The sequence below is a fragment of the Alexandromys fortis genome, unplaced genomic scaffold (genome assembly GCF_014885135.2).
Source record: "Alexandromys fortis isolate MF-2015 unplaced genomic scaffold, M_Fortis_MF-2015_v1.1 scaffold_8_9099976_23576923, whole genome shotgun sequence".
NCBI lineage: Eukaryota > Metazoa > Chordata > Mammalia > Rodentia > Cricetidae > Alexandromys > Alexandromys fortis.
The window spans coordinates 2,062,781-2,089,893 of record NW_026067899.1 but is presented as its reverse complement, the minus strand read 5'-3'; the positions used below and the strand labels follow the sequence as shown (position 1 = coordinate 2,089,893).

Genomic DNA, 27,113 nt, shown 5'->3' with positions numbered 1-27,113 from the left:
TCAGCCCCAAGTCCCAAGGCCAGGCAGTGGGTGTGGCTTTGGGCACTGGCTTCAGCCAAAGCAGGTTCCCTCTTGGGGTTTAAAGGAACACTTGGGGCCTGTATTGAGCAAGGTTTGGAAGCATCTGAGCGCTTGGACCATTAATAATGAGTTAATGACAACTAGTGACAAATACTGACAAAAAAAAAAAAAAGAAAGAAAGAAAAAAAGAAAGATTAGAAAATACCTACTTTGCTGGTTTTTTTTTGGGGGGGGGGAGCGCTAAGTAAGCATAACTTCAGAAATATGCTCCTGAATTGGCATTCCTTGGAGTATCTTTAATAGCTTGTTAATAGACTCGCTTCACTTTCTTGACCACACAGAACCTTTGTGGGATATATATAGAAAACAACTTCATTTGTCTTGGGGCTGGCACCATGCTGGCCCTCACTTCTACACGAACACAAAACAATTCTTCATTGAATTCCCAGCTTTGCCTTAAGCCAAAATAATGTCTCTAAAAACCGCTTCTTGCCATTAAGATATTTGACGGCCAAGCAAGTAGCTTAGTTGGTAAAGTACTTGCTTAACTTGCATGAAGCTTGGGTTCCATCCCCAGCACCGCCTAAAATCAAGCTCGGCACAGTAGTATAAAGTTGGTAGTATGTGTGTGTGTCTGTAACTTTAGCACTTGGGAAATGGAGGCAGGATGATCAGAATGCCATCCTTGGCTGCATAGCAGTAGAGGCCAGCCTAGGTATTCAAAAAAAGAAAAACTAAAAGAAAAGAAGAGAAATAGGGAGGGGGAAGGAGGAGGCTAACTAATGCCTAACTCCATCCTCTAATCTCCAGGGAAGCTTTATTTGTCAAAAACAAAGTATCACCACAGCCACCATTATCATAGGCTGTTTGAAGTTATAAAACTAAATAGCAATTCTAAACACTATAGATATCTACCTTGCTCAGTCATACTTAAGTGTTGTGGCATTTGTTATCCACTGGGTTGTTACTAGAGAATTTGTAACAAATTCATGGTGTCTGCTGTAGTATATTGCTTGTATTCCTAACCCATAGCTATGGGCTTTATGTGCTAGTTTTTAATATCTTAGAGGCCAGGCAAGTGTATCTTTTAAATATCTTTTTAAAAAAGAAAAGAAATACAGTTTACTTATTTAAAACTGATCATTAAATACACTCTACATTTTGGGGAAGGGGAGAAATGATGAGATTTTAATTGGTTCTTCTCATTATAGTGTTAAAATTAAGTCTACTGGATTCATAAAGTCATATTCATGCCCTGAATACTTGCATCTATCTATAAATATTGTAATATTTGAAATTATAGAGTCAAGTAAAAAACAGTTCTCCAGATACTTTGAGATCATGTTTACCCACAACCTCAACCATGTGAGGTTTATCTTCTTTCTTAAATGAGACATGCTCCTTTAAATTTAAAAAAAGAAAAAAAGGTGTGAGTAGAGATAGAAAACCCGGTTCTGACCTGCAAGTGACATTGGGCCCTTATCTTATGCCATGCACAGAAACTTCCCTCAAAATGTATTTTTAAAGGCTAAACATAAGACCTGCAGCCATAAAACTCCCAGAAGAAAACACACGGGAGGATGCTCACCAGCATTGCCTTTGGCAGTAATTTCTTGCATACCAAAGCTAAAGCTCAGGTTACAAAAACAACAAAATGTGGGTCTACATCAAACTAAAATGTTTCTGTGCAACAAAGAAAAGAAAAAAAAAAGGAAAAGGGCAGCCTACAGGCTGGAAGAAAATATTTTCAAACTGTGAATATCCACGGTTCATATTGAGAAAACGTATCCAACCCAGTAGCAAATATATCCCAATCAAACAGTGAGTGGAAGACTTGAATAGATATTGTTCTGAAAATGGTATAAAACTGATCAGCAGGTGCCTAGTAAGGGATTCAAGATCACTTAGCACCAGGGAAACACCAATAAACAAGCACTGCGAACTAGTAACTCTCTGTTAATAATTGTTAAGATTGTTATTATCAAAAAAGATAAAAAGCTAACAAGTAAGACATGGTGTAGCGATGAGGGCATGATGTGGGATTCCCCTCTGTATTCTGTAAACATGTTTTGTTGCCATTGGTCAATAAAGAAGCCGCTTTCAGCCAATAGCTTAACAAAAGGTAGCCAGGCTGGAAGAGATATATAGAGTAGGCAGAGTCAGAGAGATGCCATGTAGCCACCAGAGGAGAAAGACATGAGCTGCCAGTTGGAACCTTGCCGATGGGCCACGAGCCTCAAGCCTCATGGTAAAATATAAAATAATAGGAATGAGTTAATATAAGATGCAAGAGCTTGCTAGAAATATGCTAGAGTCATTGACCAAGCAATGTTGTAATTAATACAGTTTCTGTGTGGTTATTTTGGGTCTGGGCAGCCGGAAACAAACGTGCAGTCTACACACCAACAAGGGCATTCTTGGAATTAAGTGGAATCATTTTGAAACCCAGTTCAAAGATTCCTAAGTTTTCTTTACAGGATCCACTGAAGATACTCTCGCATCCCCAGCCAACAGGAAGTAAATTTAAGAACATGACGGTCACATTCCCAAGAGTTGGGTGGGTGTTTTTTGGTTGTTCAATGGATTATAGATATTATCAATGTGATAGGATAAAAGGGTAGATTATTGAATCTACTTTGAAATCAAAAAGGGAGGATATAGATATGATAAGATTTTAAAAGGTAGATTATTAAACCTAATTTTAAAAAGCAGCTACTAGTGTTAAATGTTTTACATTGGGTTGGACTTTTGAATATTGTATACAAATATTGAGAATTTTGTTAGAACATACTGTACATACATTTCTACTCTTGTTCAAAGTATTGTACCTATATAACTCATTTAACAATATAATGCAAATTTCTAGTCTTTGAAAATTATTATTACTGTTTAGGATAATATGGAAATACAGGTTAATAATTAGTCACCTATTATAATCGAACTTGTAATCACATCAGGTATGTTTTCAAAGTCAAACAAAGATATATTTTTATACAGGTCATCTTCAAATACTTCAGAGATCTGCAAAATAAGGCATTTAAGATGTTTTAATAACCTAGGTTCTTCTTCTTTTTATGTCAATGAGACATGTCTGCTCCTGGCAGCACCAATCTACTTCAGAGAAGATGATGGGCATCAAAGAAATGCCACATGTTTACTTTCTTCGTGGCAAAAGCAAGCCACTGGGCAATAAAATGCCCCTTCCCCGACTCCTGACAGTATACTGTCCTAATTAGATAAGTAGGACACAAAAGAAAGTGACTGCCAAGCCGGGTGGTGCACGCCTTTAATCTTAGCACTCGGGAGGCAGAGGCAGGTGAATCTCTGTGAGTTCGAGGCCAGCCTGGGCTACAAGAGCTAGTTCCAGGACAGGCTCCAAAGCTACAAAGAAACCCTATCTCAAAAAACAAAACAAACGAAGAAGAAGAAGAAGAACAAGAAGAAGAAGATTTTCTTTAAGTCAAAAAATTTTTTAAAGATTTTATTGATGTGCAAGCCATATATATACATACATACACATACACACACACACATATATATATACACATGGGGGGCATTGAGTTATATGTGGTTGTGAACTATCCAACACAGGTGTTGAAACTGAACTTAGGTCCTCTGGAAGAGCAGCAAGTGATTTTAACCCCGTAAATCTTAAGAAGCTGGAGAGATTGTCCACTGGTTAGCACTCGCTGCTCTTGCACCTAAAGTTCACTCACCCTAAACTGGAAATAGCACAAATGCCCAAATATGGTACATTTGCAGATTAGAATATTATTCAGAAATTATAGAAAAAGAAGAAAGAAGAAGAGTCAGGTGGTAATAAAATCTTTGCATAGAATCGTGTTGTACAGAAGAGCTTATACTGAATTGTAGGGTGAAGAATTTTCTGTCCCGCTGGTCCCTGGGGCAGTTTCTCTCTGTCCACCTGTTGCCAAAACTGCTTATGAAATAACCACTCTGAAGCTTTTTATCAGTTACAATTGTTTGGCCAGTGTCTTAGGCTTTGTATTTGGTAGCTCTAACTATAAATTAATCCATTCCTTTTTTTTTGAAACAGTATTTATTCATTATGAACACAGAAGATGGTGCCAGACCTCATTACAGATGGCTGTGAGCCGCCATGTGGTTGCTGGGAATTGAACTTAGGACCTCTTGAAGAACAGCCAGTGCTCTTAACCACTGAGCCATCTCTCCAGCCCCAAATTAATCAATTTCTATAGTTTACATTTTACCAGGAGCTCGTGACTTATCACCTCACACCTTGCTTCTTAGGCGGCTACATGGTGTTTCCCTAACTCCTCTCTCTCTCTCTCTCTCTCTCTCTCTCTCTCTCTCTCTCTGTATCTTTGTTTGAGCTTCCTGCCTAGCTTTATTCTGCTAAGCCACTGGCTGAAACAGCTTTATTCATCAATCAATAGCAACATGTATACAGAGGACATCCCACATCACTGAATAATGTCATTTATGTAAACCTCTAAGACAACCAGAACTAAAGTATTGGGGAGGGGGCAGAACTGTGATGGAGAGAGCAACTGACAGAAAAGAGGCCTGAAGGATGTAACTGGAATGGTAATATAATAGCAGTCTATACTTTGGTAGCGTTTGGGTACATTTTCAAAGCTCACAGATGTACACTTAAGGCTTATATACATTATAAATATGTGTAAGTTTTTCAAGAGAAAATAATTTGAACAAATATTGAATTGTAACAGCACTTCTGTAAAGTGTTATATCCTAAATTTGTATTTATTGTTATATATTTATTGAGACAGTGTCTTACTATGTTGCTGTGACTGACATGGTACACAGTATGTAGACCAGGCTGGCCTCAAACTCACAAAGATCCTTCCCCCTCTACCGCTCTAGAGATGAAATTAAAGGCATATACACCACCTCTGGCTCGAATTTATTTTGACATATATCAAAGAAATGAGAAATATTTATGAATGAGTAGAGATATATATATATGGGACATATCTTACTCATGAAGTATATAGGCGTTTACTGAAATATTTGTTTCATTTTTGCAACTTTCTGGAAATTTTCATGATAATGTCAGGGGAAATTGTGTCAAGTCTTTACATGACCAGCCATAACATAATCCTGTTACTTAGCTAGAAATGGTAACGAGACCTTTTTCCTTCTTTATTTTTCTCCTTTTTAAGATTTGTTTTTTTAATTATGTGTATGTTTGTGTGCGGGTATATACCTGTATGCATGTCTTAGTCAGGGTCTGCTAATACTGTGAAGAGACACCATGACCACGGCAACTCTTATAAAGAAAAAACTGATTGTGGTGGTGGCTCGCTTACAGTTTCAGAGGTTCTGTCCATTGTGATCATGAAGGGGAGTGTGGCAGCAGCCTGCAGGCAGACATCTGCTAGTGCTGAGAGTCCTACATCTTGTAGGCAACGGAAAGCAGCCTGGCTGTCACACTGACTAAGTGAAGCTTGAGCAAAAGACCTCAAAGCCCGCCCCCCACAGTGCCGTCCAACAGAAGGTGTGGCCCAGATTCCCTTCTGCCTCAAGGTCTGGATTAAAAGTGTGTGTCCTCCAGCCTCCTCCAACAAGACCACGCTTACTCCAACTCCTTCTAATAGTGCCCCTCCTATGAGTTTATTGGGACCAAATACATTCAGACTACCACACCTCTGAGGCCCTTGGATCAGCTGGAGCTGCGGTTATAGGCCGTCCATCTTCCTAATGTGGGTGCTGGGAAGTTGTTGGGAGGCCCTGCTTGTCAGAGGCTTGGCAGGTCTCTCCAAGCTCAGAACGTCCTGCTCTCTACAGAACCTTATTTCGAGAATATCTCTGGGCCTGGATATCTGATTTATATCAAGGATGACTCAATGCAATTCCCCGCAAATGCTCTTCCTCTACTGACCGTATGGTAATTAGGTGATATGCTCTAGCTATTCTGATAGGGCCATGCTGCTACGAATCCAGCTATATGATAAGGATGTGACACTTAATGCAAATTAGGTGAGTTTCCAGCTAGAGTCCTGATCCTATATGTCTCCTATGCTCTGGAATAAAGTTGGCTGCCGCACTGAAGTTGTCTCTGGGTATGCTATTTCCATCGTGTTCACGGGCTGTACGTAGCTCTTTGTTACCCCTTCTGCCCCTTCATCCTCCTGGACTGGGGACCAACGGACTTCGAGGAAAAAGGGGACTCCACAGGAAGTGGGCTCAGGTCCTCTGCAGGAGTATGTGCTCTTAACCACAGAGCTATTACTCCAGCTCCAAGGCCTATTTCTTAACCACTGACAGATCGCTCCCTTTGCTGGAGGGGAGGGAAATAAAACTGAAACTACTTGGCAAACAACACACCCCCTTGTGGGCAGGGGAATCTGTGAAGATTATGTTGCATTGGGGGGGGGGGAAGTGTTCTTTCCCACAAATTCAGGTAATAATTGTATGCCGTTGGGCAGTGGGGATGTTTGGGTAGCTGTGTGTGTTTAGTCTAATCATGACCCACAGGAAAACCAAAACAAGCTTGTAGAATCTTATTTGCATAGCCTCGGGAGGAGCCAGGCAAGCTGTCTGAAGTCTAAATTGGAGCTCCCCTGTTGGACTGTACCCCAGGTGTAATTCTAGACGGAGAAACTGAGCCTTTGGTAGGCAAGATTCTGCAAGGGGCATCGTGACCTTGGATTGCTCAGCCCAAAGGAAAATGATAAACTGAAATCAACGCCTTGGAGTAAGAAGTTTTCAAAAGGGGAGACAGGCTTGTACTGGGAAAACCCAAAAATCTACCAGAGAGAGGAAGAGAGGAAGTTTGCTCCTCAGCTGAGAGATAAAAGCCATGAAGAGGCTGGGCGGTGGTGGCGCACGCCTTTAATCCCAGCACTTGGGAGGCAGAGGCAGGCGGATCTCTGAGAGTTCGAGGCCAACCTCGAACTAGTTCCAGGACAGGAACCAAAAAAGCTACAGAGAAACCCTGTCTCGAAAATAAAAAAAAAAAAGCCATGAAGAGGAGAGAACAGAGGAATGCTGCTTACTGGCTTGCTTCCGTGCTCATGGTCAGCTATTCATGGTCAGGACTGGCCCAGTCCACAGTGAGCTAGGCCTTCTTCCTTCAATCAAGAAAATACCCAAGGCATGCCACAGGCCAATCTAATGGAGGCAAGTCTTCAACTGAGGGTCCATATTCCCAGTATCTTTAGTTACTGTCACGTTGACAAAAACTAACTAGTGTACACATGCACACACACACACACACACACACACACGGTGGGGGAGCAAACTTTCAGAAAAGGAAGTAAGAGTTCAAGCGTATCACAATTCTTTCTTTAAAACTTATTACATTTGTGTATTGTGTATTTGTGCACGTGTGTGTGTGTGTGTGTGTGTGTGTGTGTGTGTGTGTCTGTTTAGGTTCATGTGGAGGTAGGTGAGAAGGCAACCTGCAGGAATGATATCCTTCCTCCATGGGAATCCTAGGGCTCCAACTCAGGTTGCTAAGCTTGGCAACAAGCACCTTTATCTGCTGAGCCATCTCACAGGACCAGAAATTCTTTCTTAAAGACTTGAGAAGAATGAGCCCAGTGTTGTGGCATAGGCCTGCAATCCCAGTACTTGGGAGGTAGAAGCAGGAGGATCAAGAGTTCATGGTCATCTTCAGCTATGTAGGAAGTTCAGCCTGGTTACTACGAGACCCTGACTCAAAAAAAAAAAAAAAAGTATTTGGAACAATAATGCAATCTCTATCAAATTGTACTGATCAAGCAGGGTGCAGAAGCATGTTCCTGTAATACTAGCTTGCTGGAAATTGAACCAAATGGATTACAAGGTTAAGGCCAAGGCCAATCTCGGGCAGTGGGACTTCAAACTCAAAAAAAGAAAACAAAACAAATTGTACAGATCAGAATAATGAAAGCCTTAGAATTAGAAGGTTCTGGAGAAGCAGTGTGAGGCGGGTGAAGAATGGTAGTTAGACCTAGGGGTTAAGGAAGCAAGTAGACAGGTCTGGGGAGTGGCCAACGTTCTTTTAACCAGAAAGAAGGGAAGCTGAGACTAAAGTACAAGCTTGACTGGAATTCAGGTCTCTGCCAAAGCCACTCTCTCCAGATTCTGTTTTCAGTTGTCTGATGGTACCATTCCACCTTAGGGCAATGGCACTGTGTAAGAAAAAGTGCATGAGCCAGGCGGTGGTACCACACGCCTTTAATCTCTGTCCTCGGGAGACAGAGGCAGACAAATCTCTGTGAGTTTGAGGCCAGCCTGGTCTGTAGAATTAGTTCCTGGATAGCCAGGAATACACACAGAAAAACCCTATCTCAAAAACAAAACAAAACACGTAAGGAAAAAAAAAAGTACATAAAAATAAAAACAGAAATTGAGGGTGGGGATGAACCCTCCACTAAATGTCCCTTAGTGATAGTGTTTGTGTTGTGAAAGACATCTCAACTCACACAACTAGGCACCAAGAGTTATCACCCGCCCTTTAGAGAAAGTGCCTGAGTAATTAACTAAGTGCCTCTCCTCCAGCTGGGACCAAACCGTGGCAGTACCGAGGTATCCTGAAGCACTGCAGTCACAGAGTTCTGTGTTCTATTCCTCACGCCAGATGACCCTAAGACAGTCTGTGTCAAAAGTTTTATAAACATTTTTTATGTATGTGTGTGTGTATTTATGCATGCACAGTTGCCCATGGAAGCCAGAAGAGGGTCCTGGAGTTGGAGTTACAGGTGGTTGTGAGCCACTGGATGTGGGTGCTGGGAAGTGAGCTTAGATCCTCTGCAAGAGCAGCAAGCACTCTTAACTGGTAGCCATTTCTCGAAACTTCCTGAGTAAGGTTTGGATTGTTTCTCTTTGCTTTAGAGACAGGCTGTCCTGGAACTCACTATGTAAACCAGTATGGCTTGGAGCTCATAGAGACCCACCTGATGACTCTGCCTCTCAAGGCATGTGCCATCATGTTTGGCTTTTTAAAAAAGCTTTATTTGCTTATGGATATGAGTGCTTTGTTTGCAAGTATGCCTGCACACCAGAAGAGAGCATCCAAACCCATTACAGATGGTTATAAGCTACCATATGGTCTCTGGAAGTTGAACTCAGGACCTCTAGAAGAACAGAGCAGCTGTTGGCTTGGAAGAAAGTCAATTCACAGAAATGAGAACTGCAGCCTTCCTCAGTGAAGTGGTGACTCTTCCTTGAGAGCCCTGCAGCAGCAGTGTGGATTCATCAGATCCTTCTAAGGGAACAGCTGAGTACTGAAAGAAAAAAAGAAATAAAAGGAAGGACATGAATGCTCCTAGGTATGATGGGGGAGGCTTATTATAAATATAAGGGAAAGCAAAGCTGTTGACCAAGGTTTCTGTTCCACCTAATCCTGCAGTCATTCAGTCCCAAAGAAACATACAGAGGTCTACATTAATTATATATAAGCTGATTAACCATTAGCTCAGGCTTCTTATTAACTCTTATAACATATATTAGCCCATAATTCTTGTCTGTTTTAGCCACGTGGGGCTTGGTACCTTTTTCAGAGAGGCAGTCATATCTTGCTTGCTCTGTGTCTGTGTGATGACTGCAGACTGACTCTTTCCTTCTCCCAGAATTCTCTTGTTCTCATTGCCCTGCCTCTACTTCCTGCCTGGTCACCCCGCCTATATGTCCTGCCTGGCTAGTGACCAATCAGGGTTTATTTAAAATACAAGTGACAGGGTACAGACCATTGCCCCACAGCACTACTCCTTCCCCTTAAAAAAACAAAAAAAAAAACAAAAAAAAAAAACAAAAAAAACAAGAACTCTGAATGGAATCTTCTTTGTTTAGCTTTTCTCCTGACCATTATCCATAATAACTTGTAACCAACATTCTAAACAAAGGCAGACATTCAGAATCCATTTTGGGGAATGAGGGCATAGTTTTCCAGGTTACTTCCCACTGATTAGGGGCACTGATAATCTTTTGGGAACCTAAAGAAAATTTATGATCAAATCCTGACTGGAGTATCCTGTGAGTCTTGATCATCTCAGGCAGCAGTCTTGAATCTGTTCTGGATGTAGAACTCAGACATCTGGGCCATTCGCTTCTATGAGAGATTCTTCAGAGGGTCTTCCTTGATCAAATATGTTTTTTCTTAGCCTAGGATGAATCCACAGCCTCTCATTTCCTGTGGAAATAAAAACAAAACCTCTTATCCAAAGTAACATTTCAACACATTTTAAAAATATATATGTTGGATTAATCCAGCAGCATTTATAATCAAATATCTTTTAGCAGCTTTTGCTCCTTCCTCAGCCATCAAACAATTTAACAACAACACAATAACATACAGTATCCAGACTCTCTGTGTATTTTTCAACTTTATTTGCCTTTATTTTAAACTCTTTATTTTTATTTTTAAGTTTTGGTGCTGATTGGTCAGTAGCCAGGCAGGAAGTATAGGTGGGGTGACCAGGCAGGAGAGCCAGGGCAACAAGAATTTGGGGAAGAGGAAAGAGTCAGTCTGCAATAGTCACCCAGCCGCAGATGAAGCCAGACACAGAACAAGCAAGATGTGACTGCCTCTCTGAAAAAGGTACCAAGCCCCACGTGGCTAAAACAGACAAGAATTATGGGCTAATATATGTTATAAGAGTTAATAAGGAGCCTGAGCTAATGTGCCAATCAGTTTATAATTAATGTAGACCCCTGTGTGTTTCATTGGGACTGAACAGCTGAGGCATCAGATGGGACAAAAACCTCAGTTAACACATAGCCAGAAGCAGAGACATCCAGGAGAGTCCAGAGTAAACATGACCCTGAGTTTGGTCATGAGAGGAGAAGGAGGAGGAGAGAAGGGAGCAGAACCTCCAACCAAAAGAGGTGGCCTGGGCCAAGAGACTGGCCAAGACACTAGCATACCCAAAATGGGTCACAGGAGCTGGGAGGAGGGAAGCCCAGCCCAATAACGGGTCTGGAGAGTTCAGGATAGGGAGCAGGGTATGCCATCCAGGAAGGTCCAGCAGAGACTGAGGGATGCTCAGATAACCTGGATAGCATCAGCATTGATATGCTAATGAGCACCTTAGCCCTTCCTTAGTCCCTTGAGACCCAGCATAACAGAGTGGGAGAAAGGACAGTGGCTGGGAGAAACAGCTGGGCAGATATTCAGAGCCCTTCTTCATTTGTTTGTTGAGTGGTTGGTTTAACAGCAAAACCAAGAATGTTCTAGAAAGCAGTTGTTTTTTGATTTTGTTTTTGTTTTGTTTTGAGACAGGGTCTCACTATTAAATTTTATAATTTAAAAAATGGTGGGAAGAAGGGAAACTATACAAGAGGGCTCACATGGGAGGTTTATTGGAAGAGGAGAGAGAAGGGGCAGAAAAGGGGACAGAGAAGGGGGCAGAGACCGGTCCCTGGGGACAAGAGGGGTGGGAGAGAGGCAGGAGGTGGGCAAAGCCTGTGTTTTTTAAGGGAACATAGCGAATGGGCACAGGGAGTGCTGTTAGTGGCTGCAGCTGAGGACGCATCCTGACCCTAAGGGCAGACCAGGACAGATGCCTGACTACTACCCCTCCTCCCTTTGTTTACTATAGAAGGGTGAGGAGTCAGGAAGGGGTAACAGCTGAGGTGGGGATGAGGATGCTGTGTTCTTGAGACTGCTCCCTGCTGACCTGGGGGCATCGCAATCTTTAGGGGACCTGAGAAAGCCGGGGTGCTGGTCAAATCCAGAAATATCTGGCTGTTTCACGTCGCTGTCCAGACTCTGTGGGGCCATCTGGAGCCTCTTGGACCTGGCAAGATGATGTTGGAGACAAATCCAAGCCAATGCCCTGGAGCTTACAAGAATTCTTTGAGTTTGTGAAAAGGTAAGTTTAGACACGTTAGCATTTCCACTGTTTGTAATCTGTAGTGAAATCCACATGATAGAAAAGGCAGTATACTCAGAGCGGGAGTATGCTGCCAGATTAATAGCTTATTGGAATTCCATCAATTCATGTTAAGACTATGAGCTTTTGGAGTCTTAATATAAAAATAGCGTAGTGAGAGAGAAATTTGAAACATATTTTATTCTTTTAAACATCTAAATTCAGCCTTCCTTATCACTAATTAAGCTTTCTAATCTTGACGTAAACAAACCTTAAAGCACCTGGTCCTTTCCCATCACCACAGTATCACCTACCTGGACATCCTCTTTCTATCCAAGTTACCAGGAGACACAAGTGGTTGATTACCGAGGGCAGTCATTGTCGAGTTAGTACCTTTTAAATAAAGGGATAGGAAAGAGTTACGTTTGAATCTGTTCTGTGAGTCTCTTTTCTGAATCTGGGGATTGTGATACCTCTGGGGTGCTGCTGGTTCTCACCACCTGGACATGTTTGGTGTTCTTTTTTTTTTTTTTAAATTATTTATTTATTTATTATGTATACAATATTCTGTCTGTATGTATGCCTGCAGGCCAGAAGAGGGCACCAGACCCCATTACAGATGGTTGTGAGCCACCATGTGGTTGCTGGGAATTGAACTCAGGACCTTTGGAAGAGCAGGCAATGCTCTTAACCTCTGAGCCATCTCTCCAGCCCCCATGTTTGGTGTTCTTGCACCTCCAGCTCTACGGCTAACAGTTGGTAGTCCTGTAACAATAGCTGGCTAGTTATTTGATCAGAGATTTTTGGAAGTATCATTGGAGATACATAGAGAAGAAATTGATGAAGCAAGGTGTGGTTGTTAAAAACTGGAGAACAAGAAGAGGGGTCAGGAAGAAAAGCATCCACTTCCATAGGGGATTCCCATTCCAGTAGAGTTGAGCGCGGCTGTGGGGCGAAGTCTCATTCTTCTGGAATTGGGGACAAAGCAGCTGATCTTGGTGTCCTCTGAAGCTTAAGGGAGCAGGGTCCCAGTCGAGATGAAGTTCCCATGACATTTTAACAAAGGTGTTTTATAAGGAGCAGTTAGTTCATTCTGTCTTTCCCGAGGACTGTCTCCATCTCTGACTCCCACCGACATTGCAGTGGACCTAGACAGGACATTTAGATAGAGAGAGCAGACAGACACTGAAACATGATTAATAAAAACTCAGGGTCGGAAATTGGGGTTCAACCTGAAGATCTGAAAAGCAAAACAGCCAGCCACTAGCTCTTACCTCGACCACAGTCTGAAAAGGCAATCATGCCTCCTAGGATTTCAGAACGAGACTGCATCTGAGAGCTGTCTTCCTCTCTAGAGCTGGGATCAAAGGCATGCACCACCCGATTTCTATGGCAACTAGGGTGGCTACTAGGTTTAAAGGTGTGTCTCATTGTGGCTATTGGGATTAAAGAGGTCCTTGTCATTGTGGCTACTGGGATTAAAGGTGTGTGTTACCATAATCTGGTCTGTAAGGCTAACCGGTGGGACTGTTTTACCCTCAGATCTTCAGGCAGTTGTTATTTCTTAAAAAAAAACAAAACAAAAAAAAACAAAAACAAAACTTGAAATGCCACTACAAGACACAAGCAGGTTTTGGAACAATGAAAAAGAAAGTGGAGAATTCTTTCTCAGTTCCCCGACTGTCTGGTTCAAGGAATACTGAGGCCAGATTTGATTTGAGAAGAGTGGGTCTCCAAAAGAAGATCCAAAAGCCTAAATACGCTGGTACCGGAGGGATCCAGGAAGGACCAGACTGAGTGTGCACAAGCTGTTTCAGTACATCATGCAAGAACAGGGACCAAGGGCTCTGAGTCTGAGAGAGAGACACAGACACCTGGTACCAGGACTTTGAAAAAAGCCAGAATGTGAGGAGAGCACTGTGCTCGAGAAAGGAAGCCTCACATCCAGGGGAAAGGTCAGAGGTGGATAACCCCACCAGAGACCCAACTGTTATTGAATGTAAGATGAAGCCATCAGCAAACGAGAAAGCATTTGTTGCAGGTGGAAGAGAGCGGATCTGTTGAGGGTGGAGCATGAAGCTGTTACCTTTCCGTGGGCCCTTCCACTAGGCAAACATGCTGCATGCAACAGAGTTAATGGAAGAGTTTTATTGGGGATGGGGAAAGCAGAAGAGGGAAAGGCCATGTGGGAGTGGGGACTTAAAAGGGCAGGCAGTCAAAAGGAAGAGAAGTAAAAAGAGAAGAGGAGGCAAGAGAGGAAATTAGAGACAAAGAAATGTGTAAGAGGCAAGAGAAAAAAACAAGGAGAGGGCTTGGAGCAAGGGTAAGAGAAAGCTTAAGAATAGGATAGCTCTGTCCATCCACTGGATTGCTGGCAGGATTTCCAAAAGGCCCATAAAATATAGGGATATAGGGTGCCAGGAAGCAGTCATTTGGATTGATATCTAAGGCATATTTGGGTCAGATCTGACTGCAGAGGTGGATGCACTTCCCATGAGTGAGGCAGAGAAGTAAGATCAAAGGGTCTGCAATTCCTATCAACCCAGGAATTCAGAGAGGTTCAGCAAGTATGCACAGGCTGTCCTGTGTGTTATCATGCAAAGAACAGGGGCCAGGGGCTCTGAGCCTGAGAGCACCAAGGTTGCCTGGTGCCAGGACTTGGGGGCAGGACCAAAGGGTGAGAAACCATGCTTGAGAGAATAGGCCAAACACTCTGAAACACCACGACCAAAGCAATTAGGGGAAGAGTTTATTTGGCTTACATTTCCACAGCACTGTTCATCATCTAAGACTTCAGGACAGGAACTCAAACGGGGCAGGAGCCTGGCAGCAGGAGCTGATGCAGAGGCCAGGGAGGAGTGCTGCTGCTTGCTGGCTTTCTTCTCATGGTTTGTTCAGCCTGCTTTCTTATAGAACCCAGGACTACCAGCCCATGGGCTGGTCCTTCCCACGTCAATCACTAATTCCACATGATCACCAATCAGAGCTGAGTTCCAGGACAGCCAATGCTATGCACAACAATAAACCTTATAGGCCTGCCTACAACCCAATCTTACAGAGGCGTTTTTTCCTAATTGAGGTCCCTTCCACTCCGATGACTCTCCAGTTTGTGTCAAGCAGACGTAAAACTATCCAGCATACTCACTATGTAGCTCTGGCTGTCCTAGAATTCACTATGTAGACTAGGCTGGCCCTGAACTCAGAGATCTGCCTCTGCTGCCTGAGTGTTGGGACTAAAGGGATGTGGTGCACCGCCACGCCTGGCCAGAAAGCAATTGCTAACAGCTACAGGCACTCACAAGCTCTGTGCTTCTGCTGTAAGGAGAACAATGCAAGCACAGGGATGGATCGGCAGGCCTACTGGCTGTGGTCCCCAGCCTGTGTTCTTGCTCTACTTCCACCATGCCCCATTCCCTCCCAAAATCAGCTCGTTTTCTTTCTTTCCTGTTTTTTTTTTTTTTTTTTTTTTGTTTTTCGAGACAGGGTTTCTCTGTGTAACCCTGGCTGTCCTGGAACTTGCTTTGTAGACCAGGCTGGCCTCGAACTCACAAAGATCCACCTGCCTCTGCCTCCCAAGTGCTGGGATTAAAGGCGTGCGCCACCACCGCCCGGCTCCTGTTTTTTTTAAAGGAAGATTTTACTTATTTTTATTTTATATAAATATATGAGTACTTTGCTGCCTGTGGGGGCTAGAAGAGGTGATGGGACCCCCCGAGAATGGAGTTACTGATGATTGTGAACCACCATGTGGATTCTGGGAATTGAACCAGGGTTGATCCAAGAGCAGCCAGTGCTATTATAACTGCTGGGCAGCGAATGGGGGAGTTTTTAATTAGTCTAAGCTAGAGTTTAAATAACTTTAAAAACTGTGCAGTCTATAGGGTGTGTGATGGGAAGGGATATAGTTATTCAAGACGACGCAGAGGCAGCTCCTCCAAGAGAAAGAAAAGACTCGCTGTTTCTGTCTCTGCCAAGCTCATGTTCTTTAGTAGCCTGGCCACAGAAAAGCAAAAGTAACAGCTAGTTTATTAAGTCATGTTAAGTGAATGAATGAATCAGACATTGACATATATTCATGGCAAGTATAAGTGTGCCCACTAATCTGAATACTTTAGACAAAGCGGAGCCCAGATAATTGAATTATCTCTAAATCACAATTTCATGTGAGGTCAGCACTGAGCAGATATCTAACCAAATGTACCATTTTACTCCTTTCTACCATTTATTTGTTTAAGGTTTTCAGTAAGCTCAGCTGATGATTGCTTTTCGTAAACCTACCTCGGATGATAGATTCTTGGCTACCCTCTGTGAACATATAAATTGTGGGTGGGGTTTTTTTTGTCACTGTTTTTCAAAGATTAACACTCTAATATTTCAAAAAAGCAGACTGAGTCGTGTTTCCTCAGCTCCTCGCCTTTCCATTAAAAATTGAATATTATGCTTGGCTTTTCCCATTATTAGCAATCATTGCAGTTTGCAGGGAGTCCGTGCCTGTAATTGTTAATAGTGCAGATATTTCAGGGAACAGGTCTTTGAGCAATCTATCCAGTAAAGATTCTTCTGGCCACCTGATGTGAAATCATCTACCCCAACCTATTCTATTTCCAACTCCAATTTGTGTGTGTGTGTGTGGTGTGTGTGTGAGAAGACATGTGAGTGCATGTGTGTGGCAGTTGGAATGCATGTGCCTGCAGAAACGGGAGGAGGATTTTAATATTCTGCTCTATCACTCTCTACAGGAGACTGCATGTCTCACGGAACCTGAAGTTTGCTATTTTCGCCTAGGCTGGCCAGTGCAGCTATCCGCCCATCTCTGCCCTCTAATGATGAAGCTATACACATGCATGACCGTGCATGGCTTTTTATTTTTTACATGGATACTAGGGATTAAATTTAGGTTGTCATGCTCAAGCAACAAGCATTTAGAGCAGTCTCCCCAACCCTTCCAATTTCTTCCAGTTCCATAAATATGGACAGTGACACACTTCCTAAATCAAGACCACACCTACTCCAACAAAGCCATACCTCCTAATAGGGCCACCCCCTTTGGGGTGACCATTTTCTTTCAAACCACCACAGGTTGGCATACTCAATAGGGGCTAGGGCACCAACAATGGCCATCTGTATTTTGGAAAACCTGAGAACCGAGAAGTTCTCTTGGTTTTATATATATATATATATATAATGTTGTAATATTTGTGTGAGGACTCTCATCTTTCCAGGGTGGAATGTTTGGGACAACAGAACAAGTTAAGAATTTCCTGAAGGTTCTTCATCTTTCCATCCTGAACAGAAAGTCAGTTGCCATCTAGAAATCAACCAAACTTTTAGTACTAGACTGACTGCCAAGTCATCCAGATTCATGGACTTCTCGGTTCTCAGGTTTTCCAAAATACAGATGGCCATTGTTGGCGCCCTAGCCCCTATTGAGCACGCCAACCTGTGGTGGTTTGAAAGAAAATGGTCACCCCCAAGGGAGTGGCACTATTTAGAAGGTATGGCCTTGTTGGAGTAGGTGTGGTCTTGTTATAGGAAATGTGTCACTGAGGAGGTGGGCTTTGTGTCCCATGTATGCTCTGTGACACTGCCCAGTGTTACAGAACGCTTCCCGTAACCTGCAAGATGTAGAACTCACTGCTCCAGCACCATGTCTGCCTGTATGCTGCCATGCCCCACTATGATGGTAATGGACTCAATCTCTGAAAGTGTAAGCCACTCCATTAAATGTTTTTCTTCATAAGAGTTGCTGTGGTCATGGTGTCTCTTCACAGGAAGAGAAACCCAAGTCCCTGTCTTAGTTAGGGTTTCTATTGCCATGATGAAACAGAATGACCGAAAAGCAAGCTGGAGGGGAAAGGATTTGTTTGGCTTAGACTTGTACTGTGCTCCATCACTGAAGGAAGCCAGGACAGGAACTCAAACAGGGCAGAACCTGGAAGCATGAGCTGAAGCAGAGACTGTAGTAGGGGGTGCTGCTTACCAGCTTGCTATTAATGCATTGATCATTCTGCTATCTTATAGAACCCAGGACCACCAGTACAAACCACAATGGGCTGGGCCCTCCCCCATTAATCTTCCCACCCAACTATTTAAACATCCTACTTGCTTGCCTACAGTGCAATCTTTTGGAGGCATTTTCTTAACTGAGTTTGAATATAGGAGACCTTAAAGCCCACCCCCACAGTGACATACTTCCTCCAGAAAGGCCTTACCTACTCCAACAAAGCCACACCTCCCCCTGTGGGAGTCATTTGATTTTCCAAGGAACTCAGTGTGGTGGCTGGGAAGGTATTATTATCTCTGCATAGTAAAAGAAACAAGGTTCACCAGTAAATAGGAGTAGAACTGGACTCATAGGTCATTGAATATTCTACTTGGCTCCATGATCTTGCTCACATACAACACAACAGCATAGGTTTGTTTTGTAGAAACTCATTCTGCAGTTTTATAACCATATTCTCTCTTTTTTTCTTTTTTGAGACAGGGTTTTTCTGTAGCTTTGTAGCCTGTCCTGGAACTAGCTCTTGTAGATCAGGCTAGCCTCAATCTCACAGAGATCCACCTGCTTCTGCCTCCCAAGTGCTGGGATTAAAGGTGTGCCACTACCACCCAGCTCAATCATATTCGCAAATCCTCTTTAGGATATGGTAATATATACATCATTATATATAGACCAAGATTAATAATTCATGAAATTAATAACTATCAATATATTACCTTGTTCTAAGATCTGGAAAGTGATAAATCTTGACATTTTGAAAAAAACATTTTAAAGATTGTTTTTTGTTTAATTTTTAATGAAATTTATTTATTTCTTTGTGTTATGTGTCAGAGGTCAGAGGACAACTTGTAGGCGTGAGTTCCTTATTTCCACTATGTGGGGGTCTGGGAATCAAACTCAGGTTGTCAGATTTGGTAGCAGGTACCCTCACCTGCTGAGTGATTTCATGGGACCTCTCTCTATCTTGGGTTCTGGTTTTACCATTAATAGCATCGACTTCAGTTTTCTATCTGAACATAATGACTGAAGAGGTATCAGTGTTATCACCACCTTTTCTGATCTTTATCTTCAGGAAAGACATCTTTCTTTATAAAGCTAACATTAATACGAGGCCTGAGTATCTGGAGAATTGGGCTCTTCAGAGACTGTAGAAAACTGAGGATGAATTTGGCAATTTTGCTTCCTTGGGCTGATTCTCTTTCTTTCCTTTCCTCTTCCTCCTTCTTTTTTTTCTTTCTTCTTTTGGTTTTTCGAGACAGGGTTTCTCAGTGTGACCTTGCTGTACGGGAACTCACTCTGTAGACCAGGCTCCCCTTGTACTCACTGAGATTCTCCTTCCTCTGCCGAGTGCTGGGATTAAAGGCGCGCGCCACCACCGCCCGCTCTGAGTTCTTTAACACCACACTCTTATCATATTGAAATCATGAGAGTTTGTAATAGGCCAGTGTCAAAGTGTTTTGCCCATCATAAACATGACTATACTGAATACCCAGCTCCAAAATACGAATAAAATACACAGAGAAAACGTGTATTTAAAATGGGCTTATGACAAAAGTGGAAACAAGTAAAAAGTTTACTAAAACTTCGGAATGAAACCTCCACCTAGAAACTTGCGTTCGGGTCAAAGGGAAAGCTTTTCAGCCACCGGGAGGGCGAGAGCAAAAGCGCCTTAAGCTGTCCGGGAATTAACGCTCATTCCCACGAGAGTCTGCGGCCGCCAGCGACTGCGCCGGCTTGGGCGCGGAAGCCCCGAGCGGGGAATCTGCGCACTCGCGGTGGCTAGGCAACCGCTCGCGCCTTCTCACGGTCCCGGCCCCGCCCCCCGAGGCACTTCCGCCGCCGCGCGCCCCGAGTTTCCTCTCCTCATTGGCTCGTGCCTCGCCGAGGATGGGCGGGGGGAATGCGTCAGCCACTGCGGTCACTTCCGGCCCGGGAGCGCGCGGGTTGATTTGTCCTTCCTCAGCCGCGGGCGCTCACTGCTCGGAAATGGCGGGTAAGTTCCCGGGAAAAGTTTAGCCGGGGGAGGCCGCGGGCGGTTCTGGGGAAGAACGCCTAGGCGACTGTGACAGCGGCCGCCTGGAACTTTCGCGCTTTCGCCGGGGTTCTAGAAGGCCTCTCCGTGTCGCGGGGCACCGAGCGTCCGAGGCTGACCCTCGGTGGGCCGCGCTCGGCGCCGCCGCCCCCAGTGCTTGCTCTCCGCGCCTTCCGTGGCCCGAAGGGCCCTGCTCGAGAGTCGGCGAACCCGGGGCGGAGCGCTGGCCTCCTCGGGGCCTGTTTTGCTCCGTTCCACTTTGCCCACTGCTGTCCCGCTCCCGCCAGCTGATCCTCCCAGGGCCCTGCCCACCTCCTCCAGGGTCAGCTTCTGGGCGATCGCAGTGCTGCACTGTGGGCACAGTCTGGGTCTTCCACCCTTTAGGATCCCTGAGGTCATTTCTGGATATCCTGTGAGAAAGACGTTTCTGCGCTGCCAGACTTCTCTTTGCGAGTGGGACTTCCGTACTGTATGTAGTGGAATTGTCTTATTCTGGTTCATTCACTTGAGTCTTCCAGTCTTCAGGGTTTAAGAATGTTTTAAGTTGCCAGGCCTTGGTGGCGCACGCCTTTGATCCCAGCACCCAGGAGGCAGAGGCAGGAGGATCTCTGTGAGTTTGAGGCCAGTCTGGTCCCCCAGAGTGAATTTCAGGACAGCCAGGGCTACACAGTGAAACCCTTGTCTTTATAAAACAAACAAACGGGGCTGGAAAGATGGCTCAGTGATAAAGAGCACTGAGTGTTCTACCAGAGGACCCAGGTTCAATTCCCAGCACCCACATGGCAACTTAGAACTGTCTGTAACTTCAGTTCTAGGGGACCCAACACCGTCACACAGACATACAAGCAGGCAAAACACCAATGCACATAAGATAAAAATAAATTTAAAACAAACAAACAAAAAGTTTGAATTGCCATTGAAGTGTTTTGATGGCGTTTCTTTTTTACAGTTACCTATTTTTTGAAGTGACGGGTAGATTTTTGTCATTTTCTTCCCGGCGCCTTCACACTGTGTCACTCCATTGTTAAACACCCCTCTTTTATAGTTAGGCTGTATTAGTAAACTGTGGAGTTTGAAATTTGCACGTGTTTAAGACAGAATTGTTCCCCTGGATGAAGTTGTCCAGTATGGTATTGGGGTACCCTGGGACCAAAGAAGAGTTGCTGTATAATGAGAATTACGTCAAAATTCAAATTTGAGCCCCACCACTGCCTAGTCTGGTGCCCACCAATTAAACCCCTTCCTTGGCCTGAGTTACTGAATGAGAAATGGGGCGGATGCAGTACATGCTTACAGGTAGTTTCTACAGCAGAGATTACTCGACATAGGTTTTGTAATCATGATGCAGGTTACGCTGGCCTCCTGCTCAATCCTGTCGTAGCCTCCTGCATGACGGGATTACAGGTCTGACGTAAAGGTAGTCTTGTTTTCTTTCTGTTTTATGTGGTTCATACGCAGTATATTTGTTGAAAGGTTCATGGAGAGTGATCTGTACTGTTGTAGCCGGTTTCCCAGCTCATCCTTAGACCACTTCAGATAAAAATCCTGCTTGTAGGTATTTAAGTCACTTTCAACCAACCTTTCAACACCTCTTCTAGGATTTGGTGCCATGGAGAAATTTCTGGTAGAGTATAAGAGTGCGGTGGAGAAGAAGTTGGCTGAGTACAAATGTAATACCAACACAGCGATTGAACTGAAGTTAGGTACGTAAGTCATTTCAGAATGCCTTCATGTGTGCAACTGAGTGTGTATATAACATAGCCTTTTAAATTTGAAATAAAGTTTTATGTTAATAATGATTTAACTGGAATTTCATGCGTTTGTGAAATTGAGATTTTCGGCAGTCTCGAGTTTCACTGTGGAAATGGGTAGGCGGAAGATGGCAGTTTAGCACATGGTAAAGATACTGTGGCAAAGTCACAGGTACATGTAGTCTCAGCTTCTTAAAAATACTTGCTTGCTTTCGAAAATGATACACACCAAAACGACACAGAGAAACCTGGTCTCAAAAAAACAAAGAAAAGAAGAAAAGAAAGTGATAGACAATAACAGGTGTTGGTGAGGATGTGTAAAAAAATCATGCATTAGTGGTCAGTATAAGATTATAACTTTAGTTTGGTAGATCTTTAAAAAACAAATAAACAAAAATTACGTATATGAGCCAGCAGTTCTCTGAAGTGTCTGTTGAAGAGAAGTGAAGATGTTGTTCATCTAAAAGCACATGAGTACTCAGTAGGTGCATTATTTACAATAGCCAAATGGTGTGAACAACTCAGATCAAACAGTTGGTAATATAAAGTGTGCTACAGCTAGTTAATGGAATACTATCTGACAGTAAAAAGGAATGACATCCTGATTCCTGCTACAATGTGGAGAAGCCTAATGTAGAGAACATGCTAAGTAAAAGAAGCCAGGAAAAGTCACCAGAGTGTATGATTCCATTTGTATGAAATGTTTAGAAAAGACATCCATAAAGACCAACAGTAAGGAATCATTGCCCAGGCTAAATGTAGGGACAGTAGGCGTAGAATTTCTTTTTGGGCACAGTGGAAATGTTTCAAAATTAGTTTGTGGCAAAACTAAGTTTACTAAAATCATGTGCTTTAGTAGAAAAAATAATGTTTGTGAATCTTGAATATTACATTGCTTTCCATATCTTAGTTTCCTCCTTTCTAAAATGTAGTTATAAAGTTAGGAACTTTAGTTATGAAGTTCAATGCAAATACACTTGGCATATAGGAAATACTTAGTAATTGCTAAGTTGCTAATCTTTTCTTTTTCTTTTTTTTGGTTTTGTTGTATTTTGTTTGGTTTTGGTTTTTTGAGATAGGGTTTTTCTGTCCTGGAACTCTGTAGACCAGGCTATCCTCGAACTCAGAGTGCTGGGTTTAAAGGTGCATTCTATTTCAGTATTTGTGATTTTTAAAGGAACTGCCGTACTGTTTTCCATAGCTACTGTATTCTTTTAAATACTACAAATAATGAACACAGTTCTAATTTCTTCATATCCTTGTCAACATTGATTTTGGTTTAATTATACTTTTGCTATCATGTGTAGTGGGGTGTGATCAGAAGCCTGTATGTTTGTACATATATACATGTGTGTCTATGGATGCACATGGAGGATGTTTATGGAATGTTCTACCCTCATTGCTCTCTAACATTCCTTTGAGGCAGGGTATATCTCTATGTGTGGAACTCTCATTTTTTTCTGCTAGCCTGGCAGCCAGCAAGCCCAATTATCTTCCTGCCTCCATTTTCCACAGCACTGAGGTCACAGGTACATGTGAGACCACACGGCTTGTTTTGAGGGCCTTAGCATCCAAGTTCAGGTCTTCATAGTCCTGAATTAACATTTCTCCAAAGAGCCCTAGTATTCATTACATGTGTGCCTGGTGCCCTTGGAGATCAGAAGAGAAGGTTCGATTTCCTGAAATAGATGGTTGTGAGCTACCATGTGGATGCTGGGAAGCTACTTAGGTCCTCTGCAAGATCAACACAGTGTCTTAGCTGCTGAGCCATCTCTCCAGCCACATGTTAATCTCTTGATAATTTGTATTCCTATTGCTGAGCTACATCTCCTAATCCAGTGATTCTCAATCTGTAGGTCACAGCCCCTTTGGGGAGGTTGAATGACCCTTTCACAAGGTCAAATATCAGATACTCTGCATAGCAGATATTTAAATTGTGATTCATAATAGTAGCAAAATTTTATTTATGAAATAACAACAAAAATAATTTTGTGGGGCTGGAGAGATGGCTCAGTGGTTAAGAGCACTGACTGCTACTTCAGAGGCCCCAGGTTCAATTTACAGCACACACAAGGCAGCTCACAGCTGTCTGTAACTCTAGTTGCAGGGGATCTCACAGTCATATCAATGCACATAAAGTTAATTTTAAAAAAGATTATTTATAAAATAATTTTATGGTATTAACTGTACTATTGTAACTGTATTAAAGGATTGCAGCATTAGGAAGGTTGAGAACCAGCACTCTAATAATCCTTAGGTTGACACTTGTGTATTGTTGGGAGTATAGGTGTGTGAGTCCACGTCCAGTTTCTATGGTACTAGAAATCAAAGCCAGAGCCTTGCACATGTTAGGCAGTCTACAAACTGGTAGACTATCCATGAGTTTATAACTATTATAAAATATTTCTCCTCCATCTCTAGTCATGGACATCTCATCATCTTTGTTGTCCCCTCTATAGCTCATCTTGCTTTATATTGACATCTGTTTTATCAGATACTAATCTTATCAGAAGATTTTTTTTTTTTGAGATGGGTTTTTCTTTGTAGCTCTAACTGTCCTGAAACTTGCTCTGTAGATCAGGCTGTCCTGAACTCACAGAGATCCATCTGCCTCTGTGATACTGGGATTAAAGGTGTGTGCCACTACTGCTTGCTCCCTGTAAGATAATTTTTTTAAAGATTTTTATTTACATGTATCTACGCATCTGAGCACATGGAGGCCAAAGAAGGGCATGTGATTCCCTGGAGCTGGATTTACAAGCAGTTGTAAGAAGCCTGATGTGGTGTGCTGGGACCAAACTGCTTAAGAGCAATAAGCACTTAACTGGCCCATCTCTCTAGTGGGACAAGATTTAAAAGGTTGGAGGAAAGGATAATGGTATGTTCATATGTTGATACCAAGAATATCAGACAAGGGAAAATTACTGGGAGAAACAGGGGTACTTAAAGATTTGATGGCTGCGCATATAAGGGGAAAGTACTCCCATTTGTCAGTGGATTAGTTATAAGGGGAAAGTACTTCCATTTGTCAGTGGATTAGTCTGCCTTAGGTAGTGTCTTAGTTACTACACTCTAATTGCTGGAAAGAGGCACCATGACCAAGGCAATTTGTAAGAGAAAACATTTAATTGGTGGCTTGCTACAGTTTCATGGTGTTAGTCCATGATCATCATGCTGGGGTTAATACCAGCAGGCAGGAAAGTATGATGCTGGAACAGTAGCTGAGAGCTTACATCTGATCCACAAGCAAGGGTCAGACACAGACTGGGCCTGGCATAGACTTTTGAAACCCCAGAACCTACCTCCACTGACATACTTCCTCCAACAAGGTCACACTGATTCCTTCCTAAACAATCCCTAAACTAGGAACCAAACATTCAAATATATGTGCCCGTGGAGGCCATTCTCACTCAAATAATCAAATTCCACTCCCTGGCCCCTATAGGCTTGTAGCCATAGCATAATGTAAAATGTATTAGAGTCTAACTTCAAAAGTGCCCATCGTCCTTTACAGCCTCAACACTAAAGAATCCCAAAATTGCCTTTTTAGACTCAAGGCAGTGTCTTATAGTTCCCTGTAAAATTAAAATCTATAAATTATATATTTTCAACATATAGTGGCACAGACTATACTTTACAAAAGGGAGGGTTGGGTAAGTATAGTGAGGAAATACTGGACCAAAGAAAAACTGAAATCTAGCAGGGCAAACTCCAAATCCTAAAGTGTTTGATGTCACAGGGTTCTTGAGATCTCCCACTCTTTTCAGCTTTGTTGACTGCAACAAATGTCTGTCTTTTGGGCTGGTTCAACGTCCTCTGTGCAGCTCTCCTTAGCAAAAGATATCTCATGGCTCTTGCATCTCCAACATCTTGTGGTCTTCAACATAATCCAAGCTTCACTTTTATAACTTTCATATAATGACCTTTCTGGGTCTCAGCAGTATTCTTTAACCTTGAAGGACATTCCTTTCCACAGCTTCTATATTTTTGTTGAGGAAGCCAGAACACTTCACTAAAGCTGCTAAGTTCTGCTGCCAGGCTGGAACTTGCCCCCCTCCTTGAATTATATTTGTATAAGCTTTGACTTGGTGCTTTCCTTTGTTGAATAACATGTTGGAAGCTTAGCTGGGTGGGGTCTTTTTCTGGGGGCATGTTTTAGCTAGGGTTTCTATTCCTTTGAAGAGACATAATGACCACAACAACTCTTATAAAGAAAGCATTTAATTGGGTTGCTTGCTTACAGTGTCAAAGGTTTTAGTCTGGGGGTGTGGCAGTATATGGGGCAGACATGGTACTGGCTCCATCTTGGCTTGCAAGCAACAGGAAGTCGACTGAGACACTGGTCAGTATCCTGAACATAGGAAACCTCAATGCCCACCCCCACAGTGACACACTTCCTCCAGCAAGACCCATTCCAGCAAAGCCATACCTCCTAACTGTGCTGCTCCCTATGAGATTATGGAGGCCGATTACATTCAGACTACCACAGGGCACCACTTCTTTATTCCATTTCTCCTTAAACCCTTTCTTAAATTTCATATCTCTTTGAGCACAGGATTTGACTCCAACATTAAAATTTCATGGTATTCTTTTTCTCCTCAAACTACATTTTTTTTCCCATTTTCTCTTTTCTGTTGTAGATCTGCATAATCATCACTAATAACCATGTGACATAGCCAATACTAGGCTGTCTTGAAATCTCTGCCATTGCCATTAGTCAAAAAACATCAATTTAGCCTCCAGCAGTCTTAAGACATGGCAAAATGAAGCCATGTTTCTTTGCCAAAATATTACAAGAATAGTTTCTAGCCAAGTTGCTAATGTTGGTCCCTTCAGAAACCTCTTGAGCCAGGGCCTCCATATTCTACATTGCTCTCAGCACTGCTTTCTTCCAACTCTTCCATTAGGATGCTCCATTTAGCTCTGCTTAAAGCAGTCAACAACTTTCTTAGTTCAAAGTCCCAGAGTCCGCATTGTTCCAACAAGCAGCATGGTCAGGCCTGTCACAGGAATATCCCAGGCCCTGGTGTCAACTTCTGTTTTAGTTTCTTTTCTTTTGCTAAGAGACATCATGACCAATGTTAGGCAGCTGTGGAGGTGCTGGATGTTTTAAGAGGCTTAGTCTGACCATATTTATTCACAGTGAGGAAATACTGTCACCCATGTGTATGGATGGCCAAGATACCAACAAAGGAAGATGGGATGGGCAGAAATGATTTCTATAGTCTGCAAGGGAAACTGAGAAATGTAGTCTTTCAGCGGGAAACTAACATTTCTAACTCAGAAGATATTGAGAATGTCTGGCAGGGGTGTTGTAGCTGTTTTTTTGCTGAGGAGGGTCTTTGTCAGTAGGGGGAATAGATCTGAGTCCATTGAAGAAGGGATCCTCTGGTAATGTGCCGGGGGTTAACTTGATCGGTTGCAGTGTGCCATCATGTGTCTGTGAAGAGATTTGGAAAGTTATTATTAGAGAACTATAAGCGGATGATTTGGTTACAGTGTACAAA

The 27,113-nt window shown here is 42.9% G+C and overlaps 1 protein-coding gene and 1 long non-coding RNA gene across 3 annotated transcripts in view; one reads left to right on the top strand and one right to left on the bottom strand.

Annotated features, from left to right (window-relative positions):
* The first annotated feature begins 19,733 nt into the window (after positions 1-19,733).
* Positions 19,734-27,113, top strand: part of Hat1 (histone acetyltransferase 1) — a 40,417-nt gene continuing 33,037 nt past the window's right edge. The window contains exons 1-3 of one of the 2 annotated variants that reach the window (XM_050122281.1): positions 19,777-19,816; positions 20,240-20,324; positions 21,454-21,558. In XM_050122281.1, coding sequence (XP_049978238.1) covers positions 21,465-21,558 — 94 coding nt within the window. In that variant the 5' untranslated portion in view covers positions 19,777-19,816; positions 20,240-20,324; positions 21,454-21,464. Of the gene's footprint in view, positions 19,817-20,239; positions 20,325-21,453; positions 21,559-27,113 lie in introns of both variants that reach the window. The other variant, XM_050122271.1, reaches the window with a different exon arrangement.
* LOC126488663 (uncharacterized) overlaps positions 24,735-27,113 on the bottom strand; it is a 49,201-nt gene continuing 46,822 nt past the window's right edge. Inside the window, exon 3 of the long non-coding RNA XR_007588774.1 lies at positions 24,735-27,046. This is a non-coding gene — a long non-coding RNA (uncharacterized lncRNA). The remainder of the gene's footprint in view (positions 27,047-27,113) is intronic.